The sequence below is a fragment of the Clupea harengus genome, chromosome 21, assembly GCF_900700415.2.
Source record: "Clupea harengus chromosome 21, Ch_v2.0.2, whole genome shotgun sequence".
Taxonomy (NCBI): domain Eukaryota; kingdom Metazoa; phylum Chordata; class Actinopteri; order Clupeiformes; family Clupeidae; genus Clupea; species Clupea harengus.
Window position 1 is genome coordinate 16,517,619 of NC_045172.1, and position 22,845 is coordinate 16,540,463.

The 22,845-nt window shown below is 41.7% G+C and overlaps 1 protein-coding gene across 1 annotated transcript; it reads left to right on the plus strand.

Annotated features, from left to right (window-relative positions):
• Positions 1 to 4,201: 4,201 nt before the first annotated feature.
• Positions 4,202 to 15,728, plus strand: LOC116218142. Its single transcript, XM_031558536.1, has 4 exons — positions 4,202 to 4,653; positions 4,901 to 5,016; positions 6,768 to 6,970; positions 15,725 to 15,728. The coding sequence occupies exons 1-4, from the start codon at positions 4,212 to 4,214 to the stop codon at positions 15,726 to 15,728; spliced, it is 765 nt and encodes a 254-aa protein (XP_031414396.1). The 5' UTR covers positions 4,202 to 4,211.
• The last annotated feature ends 7,117 nt before the right edge of the window (positions 15,729 to 22,845 follow it).

The window sequence follows — 22,845 nt, forward strand, 5'->3', positions numbered from 1 at the left end:
CTACATTGCTAGCTGTATCGCTATAATGTTAGCTAGCTTGCCCTCGCACAGTACATTCAAATTCAGTGCTTTTCTCTCAACTGTTCTGTTTTGAGATCTGGATGTACATTAGCACATAGCTCAGTCTTGGTCTGTGTAAAGTAGGACACTGTTGTGTTTGACCTTATTATGTGGACCTCGTTCCTCTGACGGTATTCTAGCTCCCATTTCAAAGACCTCTTCCAATCCAGGGTTGTTTGAATCAGTCCATGGGCCTCATTTATAAAATGCTGCGTAGAAGCCATCTTTCATTTGATCTAAGAACTTTTCTGAAACGATCGTGTGATTCAGAGAAAATAAACCTACACACAAAAAAACATGTGTACGCCAATCCTTCAGTTATAAATCACAAATTATCGTGGAATTGTGCGCAACTGAATCTCCGCCCTAAAAACGCCCCTACTTAATCTAATTAGCATATAAATTGAGTGCATTCTCAATGCACAATCTCTCTGTGACAAAGGCAAGCAAGAAAGAAACACGTAAAAAGAAGAATTATAGTGAGGCCGAAATCGACGTTCTGCTGATGGAAGAGCAGATGCGGGCCAAAACATTGTTCGAAAGCCTGTCTGGTGGCGTAATGGCAAAAGCAAAGTATGTGACATGTGTAAGATAAATTCAGTTTAGGTATGAATTTATTAACATTTTATTTCTATTAACAATGTATGCCCATTTAACCAGTAAAGGCAGTTGGAAAACAGGTTTCAGACAGAGGGGCCTAAGATAACATTCAAAGCATATGCTTTCAAGTTTAGGATGACCAGTGACATAAATTCCAAGGTCATAGGGCACCCTGGGCAGGAGACAGATGAGATAGGGAGACTATCTGTAGGAAGGGAGTGAAGATTCACAGAAACTTAATTGTCAGGCCAGAAATTACGACTGAAACATGCAAGTCACAGAGAGGCGTATACGTGTGGGGCCCAGAAAGTACCAGTGAAGATTGGACTTATAAACCAATTGTGATCACATGTAAAATTCAGAACGCCTTCTCCAGCCGTGGGTGACAGAGCTATTGTGAACTCTTCATTCCGGCTGAATCTTGTCCAATCCTAAAACCAGTGAACTCAACTGTATCAAACCAATTGCTACGTGTGGCGGTCCGTTACTCTGATTTCTCTGTAAACCAACACGCAGTTCATTTTAACTTAACACATGGTAGTAGAAACGTCTCCGAAGCACCAGCGGCCGCACCTGCGGCACGAGCAGCACCAGAAGCCGCATCTGCGGTAGCAGCACCTGCTGCACCAGCATCAGGGCCTCGCCGGCCATTCTTCTTCGGCCCGTCTTGCATCAGGGTGTCGCCGGCCTTCACCAGCTTCCTCTTCCACCCATCATGGTAGGTAATTATCCGAGGCTGTCCTTCAGACACAAAGGGACTTGAATGAGTCTGTTAGTGAGGTTGTTGCCGAACTCTGTCCGCTATTGAGGGTTCTTTGAACAAACGTGCCTAAATAAAACATCCGGAAGAAAATGTGAACATGTGTGCATTTATTCTTCAGCTCCTGTCTTCTTCTCAGCGCACAGATGTGCATGTTCCAGCCAGCGGGGATGGGAGGGTGGTCATCTTGGTCCATGCGCATTTCGTCTTCTGCTAGCTCTATGCCATGGCTTCCACAGATGTAGTGTAGCACAAAACAGGCTAGGATGACCTGGCATACCTGTTTGGGGTCATATAGTAGACTCCTTCCCGATGCATCCTCATATCGCCACCTTCCTGGGAAACTGTCAATGTCAAACTGTTAAGATCTTTTTATGCTTGCTATGATTGTCATGAAAATGTAAGCAGATTCAAAACAGATTTTAAATATTCAAATCTGAAAAAGAACACAACTCGGTAGAAATGGGAAAGAAAGAGGATAGGATAGGATTAGGTTTGCATTTGTTTGAGGCGTACTTTATAAATATCATTGTTTTTGGTATTATTATTGTTATTATTGTCATAATTGAGGGTTTTACTTTAATATGATGAAATTTGAAAGTCATTTGAAAGCCAGTTATGGCAGTTTTTCTCAGTCGCTTTGGTACATCACTTGGGCACATCATAACAATTTTTCATTCTTTTGAACATTTGGCAAATGCCTAAGCACATTCATGCAAACGGTTATGTACAATCAACTGCTGTTTATTCTTACCCCCCGCCCCCCCCCCCCAAAAAAAAAAAACAACCTAGGTATCTTCATTGTGTGAGTTGTGACATGCAAATGTATTAAACTAGTTATGTGTCAAGTTACCAACCACATGTTCCATTAGTTTCAGTGACATGGTATTTTTGGAATGTTTGCTAAATTACTTACTCATTCAAACCTTAATTGTTTACATGTAATTGGTGAGGATTTATTCGATTGGCTGAAAGGCTAAACAAAATTGCGTAAAACCTCATAGGCCACTATGCCAGAGTGGATGTGCCAGTCCAGCATGAAGACAAATCCAGTAACAGTATGACAAGAATGTTTTCAGTCATATTTTCACCATTTGGCTTTACAGAATCTTACCTTACTTCCATAAAAACATTAGCAGGGATCTCATTCACGAGAATGGGAGGGGTTTCGTAAGAAGCAACATGCCACACTACATACTGTACGTGGTCATCTTGGGCTTTATTTACTTAAACAACATTAGATAATGGTTTGGTGGACTCAAGGGAATGCTAATTATTGTTCTATTTATTTTACTCGGTGGTTCTTCGAATTAATTCGAAAAATGCACTTACGGTTTTGAAAATGTTAAGGATGATTTGAAAAAAGTACCATATCGACTGAGATGATGGCGATACATCTTGTTATTTATACGGTTCTTCAGAATGTTCCAAAACAGTAAAGTAACAACACAAGTGATTCAAACTATAGTTTCTAGTCTTCATCATCACTTTTAATAACACATTTTCGGTGCTTCTGAATTTCTTCATGGCTGTTGATGTCTATCAATATCGCTCATTTTGAAGATGACGTCAGAGGGCAACACGGATCCGTATTAGACCGGCGAGGAGGGCAATACGTGGCTGGCATGACTACCCTATTAGCCAATCAGAACGCTGGTACTGTCGTTGCTATATAATAATTCTTCATAATGACTGCTGCGAAAAAATAATGACCGCCGTCATTACTTCTAATTCACATCTTTCATATCATTCCGAAAGTGGTCCGTTTTTTTTAACGTAGCGGAAAGTTGTGGTCATTTGTATCTAACTGTAGCGATTTGGCAACACCTTGCGGGAGAAAAAAACCTTTCGAAAACATGGAAGATTTTACCATCAATTTCAATGTTTATGAGGAGTAGCCTACATTTGAGCGCTGGTGGCAGGCCTAGTTTTCAGAAAAGAAAGGAAAACGGGAAACTAGCACAGATGAAAAGACATAAAGACTTGGATGAGGAAGATGTCTACAAAATAGAGGAGAACAGACATATAAATAAACACCAAACGGATCACTTCATGGGCTATGGAGTTTTCAAGGACTGGTTACTGGAGAAGGGTACAAGTACAATAAAAAGACTTTAAATCAAACTTTGCGGTCATTTTATGCAACGGTGCAGAATTCCTCGGATCATAGTTATTCCGTTGCTAGTTACAATGCCCTTGGAGCTGGTATCAACCTGACCGCATACATTATCCCATTTGGACTACATCCTCTCCACACGTGCGGTTAACATAATTTCTAGGAAGATTTCTGATATGTTCGGGTAGGTCTACTAAAAATGGGCAACTACATACATCAGACAGACAGATTAAATGAGTAGGGCAGCCACCATTTGGTTATCTCGAGATAATAAATCGTGATAGGCCTAATGGGAGTTAAAAAAAAAAAAAAAAAAGGCACATATCCTCTACGGACTTCCGGATCATTTAGATCAGCGCACAGTTCGTCCTTTATGGGAAAATTACTACAACTAGGGCCGTTCATGTCATTTGATGACAGATACCTCGTTTAGCGCCTGAGATTATCCAATTAAACTGATTGAATAGTTGATGTGAACGAGTTGTCATTGGGCTGGCGTCTAATTTTACATGTTCAGCTGTTAACTCAATGAAATGTTCTAGTATTTAAGTAAGACCAGCTGCGTCGTCTGATAAACTGAGAAGGTGTTAAGCGATATCGTTGGTCTGGCATCAATTTATGTTAATTGGGAACAACACGCTTTGTATTTATACCCAACTAAAAGAGTCGCGAAACATGCGTTGGTGCAGCTCCCTGTTTATGAACGAAATGTCCAAAATGAGGCTTAAACCAAACAGGGATGTTTTACTTTTGTGTATTGGCTTTCTTTGTTTCACCCAAATATGCTGTGTAAGCCTTGGAATCATGCGAAGACAAGAGAGACACAAAGAGGAAAAAACAGATGATGTTAGAGTGGGGACCATTATGTTCGGCAGAGGAGATATTCCTGGCCCAGTGAAAAGTGAAGGAACTCGACACATTGGCGAGGACACTGCAGAGGATGGCTATAACATTCAAGCCGACGCTGGTGGGTTGGTGGATGGACAAGATGTCATTGATGACTCCAGTTCTTCTAAGGCAGCCTGGGCTAGTATGCGACCAACTGTGTTATGTACTAAGGACCTCATGAAGTTCTCGGCACAAGGCCCAGGATCCTCTTCACTTCAGCTAGACAGAGGTAAATGGCTTATATTGGGTAGTTCTTAAATATTGGCCTTCAGCCAACTGCTTGTTTTGGGGACTGAAATATTTTCAGCAACTCACCGGGGCCTTGCTGTTATCGGCTACTCACTGGCTAAACTAATACAAAGGCTTGCCAGATTCAGCAGACTCTAACTTTTTCTGTTCCTTTCTTGTTTGTGGGGTTGGGTCATTGTAAACTATTGGCATGAACCTCAATACTTGGTGTCCTTTTTATTCAGCAGGAGGAAAACCCCTTTCGCTAAACCAGCTGCCGCAGGACTGTGGTTACTCTGTGTACAGGACTGAACTGGGCCTTCTGTTTCTCATCCAATATGATGGTTGTGATGTTATAAATCAGGTAGGCTTTGTCATCGATAGACTAGAAAGTGACAAGTACAAATGGCGTAGGAGTAAATGCGCTCATGGCACCCAGAAGGCATTTCGTTTTATCAGCTATGGAATTTTTTTATTTCTTTTTTGCTTCCACGTAGGGTATTTGTTGGATCTGCTGCTGACCATTGGGTTGCCCTAAATATTGAATCATGAAATATAATATGAACATGCTAAAATGTAGCTCTTAAATAAATGACCAAACCCCCACAACATGCAAGCCACTTGAAATTAAAACAAAAGCCCTAAGCATTGTCTTACAGGCTATATAGGAGTTTTCATTAGTCAATTAAAGGTGATTCATTTGGTTTAGCTACTCTAAAATGTGCTGAGACACTGTTGGTCCTCTGTTTATTTCTCTTTACATTCTGTGACCATAAGTGAAGTAAAGACTGTCCATTAACTTGAGAATGTAGCACTAAACAAAAGTGGGTGGTGTCATTTAAAGCATTTGGTATGGGACAGCAAAAAAAGGCAAACTTGACAATAATTCATGCTATAGCCTGTACTGAGATGACTCCGAGCAGATGCTAATGTTTGAAAAGAAGCAGGACGGTTTGGTGCTAGGCTAGCCTTTAACACCGTATTTTGCATGTATGATGTGGGTGTTGTCTTGGAATAAGCCACATTCATTAACTTAACTGCTGGCTGCTTGGCTGGTTGCCCCATTCTGGACCTGTGACACGAGTTGTATTACATTATAAGTTCTTTTGCTTGCTAGGATCTACCAAAACCAGGATGTGTTTACAGGAAAAGTTTACACCATGCACTCAACAGTAGTCTGGTTAATGTAGTCCTCTGTTCTCCTACTTTTTTTTTGACTTGAACCATTTGGTAAATTGATTGCAGTAGCCTATAATTACTTGGCTAATTTGATGGATCAGGCACAATTAAACAAACCACAGGGGTTGAGGCAACGGTTCCATGGCAATGTTCCGAAGGCCCATTATTCCGACAGCCCGCTGTTCCGAAATTTTGAGCACAGCAACGTGAACCACTATAGCCCACATGCACATCCCAATTAATCACACAATCATAAACGTATAAATGCATTTATTTCACAAGCATGAACTTTAATTCAGAATATTATTATACACACATGGCATTTGCATCGCGATGATACAAAAATACTTTTATGATTGCCAAAGCATGCATGCTTTGTCAGTGCTTGACAAGATCTGCGTAATGTCCTGTGACAATCTGCCGGTGATTTCCTTCGCATGAGTGGTACCCCATATTCAAAACCAGAGTAGGCTAAGTTAACAAATATTGCCTAGGAAAAGTTATATGCATGATAGCCCGGTGAGCGTCTCCGCTCCGCTGCGCAAACTAAATGCTGTGTTTTGTGCCACTTAAAATATTTCTAAATTTCGCCAGGAGGACTATTTTTCGGAATATTTAGATTTCGGAATATCGGGCTTTCGGAACACTGGGCCGTCCCCGAGGCACCGTACTACAGTATTTGGTGTGTGTTGCTCATTATATTGGGTTTAATGGTGAACGTAGTGGCCTGTTCAGTGGCTGATCTCTCGCGCTCAAATATAATGTACATACCTACTGGGTGTACATGGCTTCCAAACCAGAATTGGTCCTGGATACGGTGCCAAAAAGACCCTGATGTAAATCTTTAGCATTCAGCTCATGTAGGTCAGTGTGTAGCTGTTTAAAAACTGGGCATGACTGCATTTTCTTATTGGTATTTATTTATTTTCCCTCCAGGGTGGCAACCATTTGCTCCAGATGTTATGGCAAAGCAATCCAGTAACCCTTTGTTGCCCCATGTCAACCCAAGCCTCACAATCTCCTATGGATCCACCACTTCAGCCTACTGCAGCTCCAACAGCAGCAACTTCATCCACTGCCTCTAAGCTTCCTCCACAAAATCAGCAGCAGCAACAGTTGATGCAGCAGCAACAGTTGAAGCAGTCTTACTTCATGCACCCAGGATACTCTAACCCTTTCATGCCAGTGAAGGATCCCTCCCAAACTACAGAAGCAACTTCATCCACTGCCTCTATGCTTCCTCCACAAAATCAGCAACAGTTGATGCAGCAGCAACAGTTGAAGCAGTTGTACTTCATGCACCCAGGATACTCTAACCCTTTCATGCCAGTGAAGGATCCCTCCCAAACTACTGAAGCTCCAACTACTGCAGCTGCAACTACTACAGAAGCAACTTCATCCACTGCCTTAAAGCTTCCTCCAGTGAAGGATCCCTCCCAAACTACTGAAGCTCCAACTACTACAGCTGCAACTACTACAGAAGCAACTTCATCCACTGCCTCTAAGCTTCCTCCACAAAATCAGCAGCAGCAACAGTTGATGAAGCAGCAACAGTTGATGCAGTCTTTCTTCATGCACCCAGGATACTCTAACCCTTTCATGCCAGTGAAGGATCCCTCCCAAACTACAGAAGCAACTTCATCCACTGCCTCTATGCTTCCTCCACAAAATCAGCAACAGTTGATGCAGCAGCAACAGTTGAAGCAGTCTTACTTCATGCACCCAGGATACTCTAGCCCTTTCATGCCAGTGAAGGATCCCTCCCAAACTACTGAAGCTCCAACTACTGCAGCTGCAACTACTACAGAAGCAACTTCATCCACTGCCTCTACGCTTCCTCCACAAAATCAGCAGCAGCAACAGTTGATGAAGCAGCAACAGTTGATGCAGTCTTACTTCATGCACCCAGGATACTCTAACCCTTTCATGCCAGTGAAGGATCCCTCCCAAACTACAGAAGCAACTTCATCCACTGCCTCTATGCTTCCTCCACAAAATCAGCAACAGTTGATGCAGCAGCAACAGTTGAAGCAGTCTTACTTCATGCACCCAGGATACTCTAACCCTTTCATGCCAGTGAAGGATCCCTCCCAAACTACTGCAGCTGCAACTAATACAGCTGCAACTACTACAGAAGCAACTTCATCAACTGCTTCTATGCTTCCTCCACAAAATCAGCAACAGTTGATGCAGCAGCAACAGTTGAAGCAGTCGTACTTCATGCACCCAGGATACTCTAACCCTTTCATGCCAGTGAAGGATCCCTCCCAAACTACAGAAGCAACTTCATCCACTGCCTCTATGCTTCCTCCACAAAATCAGCAACAGTTGATGCAGCAGCAACAGTTGAAGCAGTCTTACTTCATGCACCCAGGATACTCTAACCCTTTCATGCCAGTGAAGGATCCCTCCCAAACTACTGAAGCTCCAACTACTGCAGCTGCAACTACTACAGAAGCAACTTCATCCACTGCCTCTAAGCTTCCTCCACAAAATCAGCAGCAGCAACAGTTGATGAAGCAGCAACAGTTGATGCAGTCTTACTTCATGCACCCAGGATACTCTAACCCTTTCATGCCAGTGAAGGATCCCTCCCAAACTACAGAAGCAACTTCATCCACTGCCTCTATGCTTCCTCCACAAAATCAGCAACAGTTGATGCAGCAGCAACAGTTGAAGCAGTCTTACTTCATGCACCCAGGATACTCTAACCCTTTCATACCAGTGAAGGATCCCTCCCAAACTACAGAAGCTCCAACTACTACAGAAGCAACTTCATCCACTGCCTCAAAGCTTCCTCCAGTGAGGGATCCCTCCCAAACTACTGCAGCTGCAACTACTACAGAAGCAACTTCATCCACTGCCTCTAAGCTTCCTCCACAAAATCAGCAGCAGCAACAGTTGATGAAGCAGCAACAGTTGATGCAGTCTTACTTCATGCACCCAGGATACTCTAACCCTTTCATGCCAGTGAAGGATCCCTCCCAAACTACAGAAGCAACTTCATCCACTGCCTCTATGCTTCCTCCACAAAATCAGCAACAGTTGATGCAGCAGCAACAGTTGAAGCAGTCTTACTTCATGCACCCAGGATACTCTAACCCTTTCATACCAGTGAAGGATCCCTCCCAAACTACAGAAGCTCCAACTACTACAGAAGCAACTTCATCCACTGCCTCAAAGCTTCCTCCAGTGAGGGATCCCTCCCAAACTACTGCAGCTGCAACTACTACAGAAGCAACTTCATCCACTGCCTCTAAGCTTCCTCCACAAAATCAGCAGCAGCAACAGTTGATGAAGCAGCAACAGTTGATGCAGTCTTACTTCATGCACCCAGGATACTCGAACCCTTTCATGCCAGTGAAGGATCCCTCCCAAACTACAGAAGCAACTTCATCCACTGCCTCTATGCTTCCTCCACAAAATCAGCAGCAGCAACAGTTGATGCAGCAGCAACAGTTGAAGCAGTCTTACTTCATGCACCCAGGATATTCTAACCCTTTCATGCCAGTGAAGGATCCCTCCCAAACGACTGAAGCTCCAACTACTGCAGCTGCAACTAATACAGAAGCAACTTCATCCACTGCCTCTAAGCTTCCTCCACAAAATCAGCAGCAGCAACAGTTGATGAAGCAGCAACAGTTGATGCAGTCTTTCTTCATGCACCCAGGATACTCTAACCCTTTCATGCCAGTGAAGGATCCCTCCCAAACTACAGAAGCAACTTCATCCACTGCCTCTATGCTTCCTCCACAAAATCAGCAACAGTTGATGCAGCAGCAACAGTTGAAGCAGTCTTACTTCATGCACCCAGGATACTCTAGCCCTTTCATGCCAGTGAAGGATCCCTCCCAAACTACTGAAGCTCCAACTACTGCAGCTGCAACTACTACAGAAGCAACTTCATCCACTGCCTCTACGCTTCCTCCACAAAATCAGCAGCAGCAACAGTTGATGAAGCAGCAACAGTTGATGCAGTCTTACTTCATGCACCCAGGATACTCTAACCCTTTCATGCCAGTGAAGGATCCCTCCCAAACTACAGAAGCAACTTCATCCACTGCCTCTATGCTTCCTCCACAAAATCAGCAACAGTTGATGCAGCAGCAACAGTTGAAGCAGTCTTACTTCATGCACCCAGGATACTCTAACCCTTTAATGCCAGTGAAGGATCCCTCCCAAACTACTACAGCTGCAACTAATACAGCTGCAACTACTACAGAAGCAACTTCATCAACTGCTTCTATGCTTCCTCCACAAAATCAGCAACAGTTGATGCAGCAGCAACAGTTGAAGCAGTCGTACTTCATGCACCCAGGATACTCTAACCCTTTCATGCCAGTGAAGGATCCCTCCCAAACTACAGAAGCAACTTCATCCACTGCCTCTATGCTTCCTCCACAAAATCAGCAACAGTTGATGCAGCAGCAACAGTTGAAGCAGTCTTACTTCATGCACCCAGGATACTCTAACCCTTTCATGCCAGTGAAGGATCCCTCCCAAACTACTGAAGCTCCAACTACTGCAGCTGCAACTACTACAGAAGCAACTTCATCCACTGCCTCTAAGCTTCCTCCACAAAATCAGCAGCAGCAACAGTTGATGAAGCAGCAACAGTTGATGCAGTCTTACTTCATGCACCCAGGATACTCTAACCCTTTCATGCCAGTGAAGGATCCCTCCCAAACTACAGAAGCAACTTCATCCACTGCCTCTATGCTTCCTCCACAAAATCAGCAACAGTTGATGCAGCAGCAACAGTTGAAGCAGTCTTACTTCATGCACCCAGGATACTCTAACCCTTTCATACCAGTGAAGGATCCCTCCCAAACTACAGAAGCTCCAACTACTACAGAAGCAACTTCATCCACTGCCTCAAAGCTTCCTCCAGTGAGGGATCCCTCCCAAACTACTGCAGCTGCAACTACTACAGAAGCAACTTCATCCACTGCCTCTAAGCTTCCTCCACAAAATCAGCAGCAGCAACAGTTGATGAAGCAGCAACAGTTGATGCAGTCTTACTTCATGCACCCAGGATACTCTAACCCTTTCATGCCAGTGAAGGATCCCTCCCAAACTACAGAAGCAACTTCATCCACTGCCTCTATGCTTCCTCCACAAAATCAGCAACAGTTGATGCAGCAGCAACAGTTGAAGCAGTCTTACTTCATGCACCCAGGATACTCTAACCCTTTCATACCAGTGAAGGATCCCTCCCAAACTACAGAAGCTCCAACTACTACAGAAGCAACTTCATCCACTGCCTCAAAGCTTCCTCCAGTGAGGGATCCCTCCCAAACTACTGCAGCTGCAACTACTACAGAAGCAACTTCATCCACTGCCTCTAAGCTTCCTCCACAAAATCAGCAGCAGCAACAGTTGATGAAGCAGCAACAGTTGATGCAGTCTTACTTCATGCACCCAGGATACTCGAACCCTTTCATGCCAGTGAAGGATCCCTCCCAAACTACAGAAGCAACTTCATCCACTGCCTCTATGCTTCCTCCACAAAATCAGCAGCAGCAACAGTTGATGAAGCAGCAACAGTTGATGCAGTCTTACTTCATGCGCCCAGGATACTCTAACCCTTTCATGCCAGTGAAGGATCCCTCCCAAACTACTGCAGCTGCAACTAATACAGCTGCAACTACTACAGAAGCAACTTCATCAACTGCTTCTAAACTTCCTCCACAAAATCAACAGCAGGGACAGTTGATGAAGCAGCAACAGTTGATGCAGCAGCAACAGTTGAAGCAATCTTACTTCATGCACTCAGGATACTCTAACCCTTTCATGCCAGTGAAGGATCCCTCCCAAACTACTGAAGCTCCAACTACTGCAGCTCCAACTACTACAGAAGCAACTTCATCCACTGCCTGTAAGCTTCCTCTTCAAAATCAGCAGCAGCAACAGTTGATGCAGCATCAACAGTTGAATAACCCCAACTTCATGCACCCAGGATACTCTAACCCTTGCATGCCAGTGAAGGATCCCTCCCAAACTACTACAGCTCCAACTACTACAGGAGCAACTTCATCCACTGCCTGTAAGCTTCCTGCTCCAACTACAGGAACAACTTCATCCACTGCCTGTAAGCTTCCTCCTCAAAATCTGCAGCAGCAACAGTTGACACTTGATTTAGCATCAACAGTTGAATAACCCCTACTTCATGCACCCAGGATACTCTAACCCTTTCATGCCAGTGAAGGATCCCTCCCAAACTACTACAGCTCCAACTACTGCAGCTCCAACTACTACAGAACTAACTTCAACCACGGCCATTCCATCAGAACTGCCAACAACCAGCTGCCCTGACAAAATCTGCCTCAACAGCACCTCCACCACAGCAGAGTCTGCAAGAGCAGATTCCCTACTACAATGAACCCTTCCAACCCATTTTTGTCAAGTTCCTTAATCCCTCTGATCCTGACCAACCAAAGACCAAATCTTGGACCCAGGTGTTCTCTCAGAATTACCCGTTTATGAACCCTGAGCGCAAGAACGACCCCAATAAACATGTTACTCATTAGTCCAGTGGAGAACACTCCCGTTAGTCCCACAAGACATGCTGGCTATGTCCCTTTTAATAAATGTCTCCAGACCATTGAGAGGAGACTTCAGTTGTCAGAATATGTGCCTTTTTTCCCTTTTATACCAGGGACAATGTGGTCACCAGGATGTGGTAGTATCCTTCAATGTACAACTTTGTGGAAATAAATACAATTGTTTAAGCAGCTGGTCATTGCCTTGTCAGTTTCTTTGAAGAGGAGATTTGCACCTGATTTATCCAAAGCTGGAGGCTTGAAATGGTTCTGGTGCATTTACTTGAGTGTTCAACAAAAATTCTCAATTTTCACCTTTGTGTTAACCAAACAAGCATACAGATTGTTTCAAATAACCTTGACTAATATATTATTATTGTGAAGTCAGAAAATGACTGACTTTTTGCATCCCACAACTGGGGCAAATGGTTTAAAAGTTGCCATAAATGTCACAAACTGATTGTGTAACAAATAACCCACAATTTGTTAATGGAATGTGATCTCTATATGCCCCACAATTTGCAAATGTGCATGCAATGCTTTACAAATACAAAACGCCTTTCAATGAAAATGCCCCCCCAAGTGCACTGCAACCATGTCATATATGGATCATGTGACTTTGGCACTGTTATTCCTCTTGTATGAGTTGCAAATTTCTAGGCACCAAAACAGCAGGTGGCACTATGGGCATCGGCCTTCTGTTCAGCTCTGGAAATGCCTTCGGGAAAATGGTGGGTTGTGTGACTAAAGCTGATCTGTCTTATTTTGATATTGGCCTCTTCCATGTTAAGGTATCACATACATGGCTACATTGCTAACTATTGCTATAATGTTAGCTCGCTTGCCCTGGTTCGCATATTATTCAAATTCAGTGCTTTTCTCTTAACTGTTCTGTTTTTGATATCTGGATGCACATAAGCACAGAGCTCAGTCTTGGCCTGTATTATTAAGTAGGACACTTTGTTGGGTTAGACCTTTATTATGTGGACCTGTTCCTCTGACAGTATTCTAGCTCCCAGTGCAGTTTTAGTTACTAGGGTAACTTCTGGACCAATCCAGCCAAGTCAACTCATACTGGTTATTAAAACATTACTTTGTCTGTAGAAACCAAACATTTTTTCATTAAATTTCACACATTCTCCTGTCAGCTCTATTTAGACTAATATCGATTATCTAGGCTAAAAAGATAATAATAGGTAAGTTCGACTTGTAACTTATTTGTATTTTACAACATAACAGGCCTAACTTTGATTTTACAACGCAAGTTCTACTTTCTATCCATTTTGGGGGTAACATCAGCCTTGTACCTTTAAATCAAACACAGAATAGACACTATTATTATCAGTCACTCTTTAAGTAAAAAAATATTCTTGTATTCCATTATCTCCCATAGCAAGAATTTCGTGTACATCTTTGAGAGTCTCTGCAATTGATTTTGACTAATATCACACTTTAAAATAGGCTTTACATCAGACACATTCGTTTAATATTATCAAACATAAACATTAGCTTACTGACAACGTTAGCTAACATAAGCTATAATAAATTAGCTACACAAAAGATACACTTCTTTTCCTCATGCATTGCAAACTTTTCACATGGTTGCCCCGCAGGGGTGGTCCTTGAGTGAGAAATTTGTCTTCGGAAAAGGGTTTTCTCAAACTCACAACCCTGGTCGTGGTGAGGCATTTCCGGGTAACCGAATATAGAAATAATAATACATTCTTGGGATATCTTTTCTGCCGCTGTTTTTCCAGATTTATTCTGTGTCGAATACGCCTGGGCAAAGCACATTAAGTGATCGACTAGGACCAGAATATATTCATAACCCCCTTTAATAGGCTGTAGGTGCAGATAGTCCACACAGACTAAAGGCTGAAATATACTTCTATGACTCCGTTACTCCGTGGTCACGGAGTTGCCTCGACAGACTCGTTTTCATTTATGGTTCTCCGACGGTTGTGGGTGTTGTAAAGCATTTTAATAAAAAAGATGGCGGCGGACCAAACTCTGCAGATGGTCGTATTTGCACATAAAAGTTGTTTGACTTTTTTTTGCTCAGATTTTTTTTAAGTTACTGAGAAATAGACACTGTGCAATGTAAAAACCCCATTATTGTAACTGAAAAATACATCTGAGGGGATTTGCGCAATTTATGGTTGTCTGTTTTCGGAGACACGGAGAGCCCTCTCCGACGTTGCAAACCCTCTCCGAGCACCTCTCCGTAGCCTGACGTGAACCTGCCGATTTTTGTTACTATCCGTCTCCGTCAATCCGTCGCTGTTTACCTTGGTAGTTGTATGCCAACATTAGATAGCTGGCTCAGACACCTCGCAAATTGCTTTCCAACACCCACAACTGTCGGAGAACCATAAATGAAAAAGAGTGGGTCGAGGCAACTGTGTGACCACGGATTAACAGAGTCGTAGAATTATAACGGCAAATTAACTAAATGGGGCACTTGAGGTGATTGAGCCCATGGGTGCTTTCTGAGGCACAGTGGGACGCGTATGCTTTTGCATTAAACAGGAACACGTCTTAGTCACGTAGTCCTCCATCTCGCACTGCATGAAGGGCCAGTAGAACCGCTCACCGTGTCAAATGGATGACCACCAACATGTCCCATCTCATGATGCAGGTTCTTCAGTACCACTGCCTTTAGCTTTCCAGGGAGTACTAACTGATTTGTGCTGTCCACTAGTCCGGTAGAATTTACCATCTTCCACACTCAACTTATTCCACTGAAATAGTATTTGACTTTTGAACATGTTTTCATGCAATGGACAATGACTGAGTGTGTCTGATTATTAAAAAACGGATCAAGATGTTACTACGTTCACAGTCCTAACCTTCAAATATGACATTGACCCCTTTGTTTTCTGGAATGGTTAACAATAATCTGTCATCACATTTGACCTATGACATCAGCAAAGGGTTGGAATTACACATGCAAATCTGAGTTGGGAATTAATATCACACTCCTGGAACTGCTCACATGCAAAGATATATGAATCTGTAGGCACACTTTTTATCCATTTAACACAGAACATAAAAAACATGATGTGCTATGGTTCAGCATCAAAGCAGAGGCTGATTTCTTAGAACATTGATTTTTCAGAGTTCCCAGACGTGTCGATTCAGAATCCACCTTCACAGGAAATTGGCTGAAATTACATGCAAAGCACATTATTAAAACCCCTTGATATTTGCAAATCTGTTCCTGAAACTGGTAACATGCAAAGACATAGGAACCTAGGAGCAACATGTAGAAGACAAACCTGTATTCCTCCTCCAAACCTCCTGTTGGTGGCTGACCAGCTCTTGTCTGAGATCCTTTTGTTGTTCTTGTAGGTAGTCGATCAACCTTTCCCTAGACTTCCACGCAAGCCGGACCCCAATCGGCCAAGCTCTTTTCAGCCACTTGCAGAACACCACGACGTCCACCAGCTTCTTTTTAATTGTTGTTGGGGCCAAGCCCTTCCCCTTCAACGTCCTGATGGCACTAAAAGGTTTGCGAAACAAGTGGCTGTTACTTTAGCATGTGCAGGAATGTTGTGTATACTCACCCTCTTACTTCCTACCTCATTCTGACTCGATATAGAAACAACGCCCTTTTGAACACTTGTACTCCTATTCAATTTATATTCTGCAGTGTCACTGTCACTTATCAACTGATAATTCAAAAGGTCTATCTGACATGTCCACAAATCAGATACATTTTTTGCACCAAATATGATTCATGATATGAAAGTATGATTTTGAGCAAAATAATAATACTGTATTATTTATAAAAAAAGGTACAATATAATGAAAACACATTAAATATTTGATTTCAATTGTGTTTCTCTCCAAAGTACACCATGATGTTTATTTTCAGTTGACAAACTGGAAATTACTGTTGGTCTCAAGAAATCACTGTAGTTTACTGTTGCTTTAACTTGTCAGTCATATTAGATAAAAAAACATCTGGAAATGGTTAATTATACCTCTAATAATATCAAGGTTAAACAAAAAGGTAAAGGTTGAGTATTTAGCAGACGTGACAGCCAAAGCTACATACTGTACATATATAATATAGTAGACAACATAGTACATACACAGTCAGCCGCTGATGCTCCTTCAACAAGAGCAGGTCCCTCCGCGGAATGGCATCCCCGTACACAAAACGGACAAACTGCCGCACATTTGCCACGCGCTGGTTGGCATTGTCACGGTCTTTTGGCCCTGACTTTACCTTTAGCTCCCTCTCCTTGAACTGATCCAGGAGCACATCTGTCAAAAAAAGTCATGGCTAGTGTCATGAACTCCAAGCAGATGGGCTCCCCCTTATGACCCAAAGATGTATTCCTGTCAACAAAGCCACCACTGGTAAAAACGGTGGAAACAAAGTTATATGAAAAATATACTAACCAAACCCGGGCTTTGCCACGAAGTCCTCCACATGCGGTGCCCTTTCAAATCTCCTCCTCTTTGGCCGGAGTTTCCTCCACTTTGCCATGAGGATGGCTATTTTGTAATTGAGGCTGGAATTTTAGGCATCGCGGAGCCTGCACCCATGACAGGGAGCAGGCTCATTGGATGAGCAAGGGTTAGGCGGGACAGCAGGCTGGGTAGCAGTCTGCACAGCCCCATCCTCCACGGCCTGGTCCTCCGGCTTTATACCGAGGAGACTGACCATGGGAGGACTGGGGTTGGAGTGCTGCAGCTGCCGCAGCTCCCCTACCACCCACTGCTGCTTTGCCCTCTGCATCAGGTCCACCCTTGATGCAGCCTATAATGCAGACAAATACATATTTTAGCTAAGTATACACACAGATAGATATAAACATGGATGCAGAGAGTTATGAATCAAAATCATGTTCTTACTACCTAGCAGTTTGGTGGGCAAGCCCTGATACATGATCCCAGACCCCATGATCCCCCCACCCCCACCAACTTCAAAAACACTTAGAGTGCAGGATTCCCATAGGATGTTATATCTCCGAATGTGGACAATTCACTATCCCTAAAGCTGGTCTATAAAGAACTGACAGAAAAACTTACCGTAAGGTCCTTATGGGCAGACAAAAAATGCTTGTCGAGCCTGACTTTATTTTGGTTGCAGACTGGACAACACAACATTGCTGCAACACTAAAACAATAAACAATCATATTTTATTGCAATGAAATGGTTACTAAGGCTGACTCAACATAAACGCATGTCTATGAGCAACATTACAAATAGTGTTACAGTATGAATTAATAAGAAATTAAACAAAATACTCACCGACCATTGGACATCTTCAAAAGGAGTTGCAACTCCTTACGGTTGCTGACCTTGTGGCCCTTCAATAAATGCTGGCGCAAGCCGGCATATTCAATGTCACACAATGGACAATGTGTCATATCTGAACAAGTTGGAAAGAAAATCAAATGAATTGTTATTACTGTTGTTATTATTATTACATAACACATTGTATTTAATGGTCCCTTGGGGTTTAACACAACAGACAGACTGCTGTTGTTGTCACAAAACATGCGCTCGCTTTTTCCTGTTGCGGATTGCTAACATGTGCACTTGAAAATGTTTTGTTTTCATGAGTGAATTTCTTTAAAACTTACTTTAAGGACAGTACAACTGTGTCACCGATTACCTCAGTAACACAATATCAAATGGCAAAATAACATAAGATTGATATTATGAGACTGAAATAGGTTTAAGAAACTTCAACATTGCTGTGCTATCCTTATGCTATGGCTAATCCTATGGCATATTCTTAAAATACTTTATTTTTTTCTAGTAATTTGTTTTCAAAAATATTTTCAGGCCAGTGAAACAAGTCAAATGCATTATATTTACCAGACAAGGCAAACAAAAACCAAAACCACAGCAATTAATCAGGACAAAATACAATTTAAAATACGAGCAAAAAACAGGTTGTTCACTGTTTTCACAGTTTCTACTGCTTAACCTACAACTACAACCTTACAATCATTTTGTAGTCATAGTAGGTGCAGATTCAGTCATTAAACATCCAATGGTTGTGGCTAATACCAGCATAGACATATATGCATGTATGTATATGGCTAATACCCTTGTCTTAGCACCTAGCGTCATTAAGCATGTGCCAACAATCACGTTTTTAGCATGAAAAATTCTTGAACAGGATATCAGCACCTAAGCTAGCACATTGGTTTGAAGAATATTCATGAATTTACCAACCTGTGATGGGATTTAAGAACTCACACTAAACTTTGCGCCAATGAGTTTTTGTAGTTTAATTTATTCTGCAGTTTAAGCCATTACTCACGTCCCGTTCCTGTCACACCCTGAAGCGCCATCTAGTGGCATTGGCATACACCTCTATAAATGATAAAAAAAAATCTTGTTGCTGACTTTGATTCTTTTTTTTCAGACCCCGAAGATGAGGCAGAGAAAGATAGTTTTCCTTAAAAGTCTCACATTATTTAACCTGCTTGATAAATATAAATCTTTTAGTTTTTGGTTTAGTGTTGCTCAAAGTATGACTGTCAATACAGCACTGTTTATGCAAATTATTCTCGTCAGTGTCTAATCTGAGATTTCTTTTTTGGTAACCTACTAAAGGTAGAGGGCTTCTTTATGAGTCAGCAGTAAATATGAATATGTTATATTTCAGTTATATTCAATTCAATGATATGATATAAACCTTTTTTTCTAGACTAGTGATGAGCCAATCATTAACCATGCAAATCTTGTTATGACAGTATTATTGTGCATGTTATGCAATGAATAAAACACATATAACAGCCCATATACATTCAGTCAATTAGTTTCCTCGTAGACAACATGCAGTGCATGATGGGTATACATGCACTGCATGTGCTCCCTAGGAGTCAAACTTGTGACCCATATTTTAATTGTTTCCAACAAAGTCCAAGGATCTTCCTATAGTCATACAGTAGATGGTCGACTTTGCCATTGTGCTTGAGGACAGTGTTTTAAGCTTCAGGGACCAACCAAGTGCTTCCCCCCCCCTCTCATTGGCCTTTAATATTCCTGGATCATTGAGTATCCCAAAGAGATAAATTACACCTTTCAAGTTCAAGTATTTTATTGTCAGATGCACAGAACAACACAGAGTCAGACTGGGCACTGAAATTCTTAAGACAAGACCTTTGAGGTAATCCAAAATTGTTTTAGATCTCGGCAGCAATTCTTTTGCCCTCACTTTCAAAACTAAGCTTTTGCAGTAAGGGCATTTTAAAAATGTGGATTCCTTTTTCTCTTCTGGAAGACCTATGTTTTTTTCTTCTTTTATTTTGGATTCCCCTTTCTTGGGTTTATGTATGTAAAATTATGCTTTTTCCAGAATTAATGTTCTTTAACATTCATATTTCGTATACATACTCTGAGTTATTGCAATGTCGTGTTGTGACATTTGTTATTCAAGTCAAACAATGTAATGTTGTTGCTAAGACGGTTCACAGATGTGAGGTAAACTAATATTGATAAGAGCAGTGTTGGGTGCTGATTAAAAGTGGTGCCATCAAATAAGTATATTTCAATTACACTAAAGATAAGTCTTCGAAAATTGGGATTAAGCATGCTGTTATTCCAAACTAACATATTTAAAATGCACATAGTGTACTATATTTCAAATGTAATAAACGCATCGGAAAAAAGCGCAACTTAAGTATATTTCGTTTTCACCTGGGGATACAGGCTGGAATTTTGAACCTCTTTGCTGATGCCGTCAGACTTGTCTGTAAGTTGAGAAATTAAGCATGTTACAACTGTCACGTTGTTGCATGTTGCTAGTCTCACAGCCAACAGTTAGGTTGATTTGATAACTGCGAAAACTCGGTTCTCCGACTTCATGCAGTATACAAATTCCGATCATGATAGGCTCATAAAAATCGGACCTATGATGTGATGTCAATTGCAAAGTATACACATTCTGTTTGATACAGTCTTGAGCTGAGTTGAGGTTTTCCGTTGGGTAGGCCTAGTTGTAGCTGCACCTCTAAAGCTTCCCTTTTTCGGAAAGTTTGTCAAGGATGAGCAAATGATGATATTCTGTATTTGAAGACCTTTGATTATGTTCTGCAGCGTGTACAAGGTGAAAACATAATACAAAATACCAAATTATTATTATTATTATTATTAATAATAATAATAACAGTGGAATACGAATAGCCAAAGAATTTGGACCAGATTTAACAAGATTTTTGACTGGAGATTATGATATCACTGCTGAATATTTGACGTCATTGCAAAGTTCCATAAATCCATGGTAACGTTGCCAAACAGACAAGCTTCTAACATTGTGAAAAACGTTTTTGCTAAAGGTGGCTGTACTTTACATTGCGGTAAGAATATTTTATTTCTATTTTTTATATTTAATTAAATATCATTTAACTATTTTTCTGAAGAAAGGAAAATAGCATGACTACAAAGGTACTGTTGATTAAATTCAGTCAGATAACAATTTTATATTTCTTTATTTGGGTAAAAATTGTCATTTTAGAACACTTAATACTGAATATTGAAATCAGAACGTGCACAGAATTGAACAATTTTCATAGCGTATGTAGTTATTTCATACTTCTATCATCTAACTATTTCTTCAACTCCATTCTTCTCTCCAGATAATTGTAAACTACATGACAGATATTAAAGACATGGCTGTAAAGCCAGGAATGACAGGAGGAGCCGCTGGTGATGGCCAGAATGCGCAGAGTCCTAAGAAGAAGGGAAAGGGGGCAGCACATAGATGGAGAGTCCTTTTCCTAAGTTGTTTCCTGTGCACTGCTGTGCACCAGGGTAAGGACAATGATATACCAGAAACCAGAGATAGGACCAAAGACAAAAAGGAAAAACCGAAGAAAGAGAAACTGAGAGAGAAAGAGAGAAAGAAGCAGGAGAAGAAGGGAAAGGCTCTGGGCTGGTATGTCCGTTTACTGGGGGAAAGTGCTGCTCCAACCACAGACGATAAACTGATGAACATGAATGAGGAAAAGAGGCTGAGACAGAAAGAAGAGGGCTTGAGAAAGGCCGAGGCTTATGTAGAGGCTTTGTTACTAAGACAGGAGAAGGACAGAATGAGACTTGTCAACGCTCGTCACATTGAGAGGAGCCGAAAGGCTACGGAGGCCAATGTGGTGTGGAGCTCTCTTCCCATGAGAGCAGATAATGTTACCAGAGCCGTGACCTTCCGTGATCAGACACCCTGCAAGGTGTGGGCTACGATAGACGAGAAAAAACCCAGTCAGAGAGACATGGAGTGGCGGAGAGTTTTGGATGAGGTCAGGAAGACCGAGAGGAAAAAAGCTGCTGAGAAGTTGGCCGAGAAGTTGCGAGAGAAGGAGCCAAGATGGCTTACCTTCCTGAAGAGGATATCCTTTAATTTGAAGACAGAACTTGCCCTGCTTTTCTTGGCTTATATTATCTTTCGGTTTGCATGGTTCTGTGCCAATGCACTCAGCAGCAGTGGACAGATCCACCACTTCTTTCAGTGAAGAGACAGGTTGCTTGTCACATTACTGGGAATCGGAATCGGAAGTGTTTACACAAACATAACCACACTATGAGAGACAACAGAAGATCTGACTGCATTTTCACTTCATGGACTAAATAAACTCTTTTGATCAGACAAAGAAAATAAAATGATTTTTTTCCATTGTAAGAACATGGTTTGTCTTGGATAGTTATCATCTTTTCCAAAGATGCATTAATAGCTATAAACACATATTTCTAAATACTGAGATGTGATTCTTAGGGCATAATCATAATTTATCTATTGAACATACAACAAATATAGGCATAGCAAACAGATGCAAGAAGCTCTACAGAAAAACAAACACATTACAACACAGGAAATGCAATAAAAAATAGGCACCTCTTATGAAGCCATTGCAAACATAAAACATAGCTGCAAGCACCTAATTGGGGACCAGGCACAACAGAAACACAGATGGTTTGATGCTGTGAATAGAGCAGGACTGATTCAGTGAGGAGCAGCTGCTGAAATAATTTACATTCTAAGTTTGTGTGTGACAAATACATACAGATGTGAAGAGAGTCTCTGTGATGTTCTGTATTCAGTATAGAATAATTTAGACTAATACAGACCTGGGCCTGTCATAAATTAGTAAGCGTTTCTTTCTTATTAGTATTCCTTATTCTTTCTATCACCAATACAACATCTGCGTTGTAAAGGGCATACACATGTTATGTTCAGTCGTGTGCAATGACCGTTCCATTTCATGGTCCACACTCCCGTCCAATTGGTGGCGATAATGCTCTATTTGCTGGTTTCCAATCTAAAACCAGAAGAACCAAGAGTTCCGTTGACAATAAGCGACAGTACAAGGCAATATGGCGCGACAAGCGTCAAAATAAAAGTTCGCTCCAAAGTTTTGTTTGCAAATCCGGTTTTGCACTGCATACGCCTGTTCTGCTGTTAACTACTCTCTATAAATACACTGTATATTGCATTTCAGACCAAGGG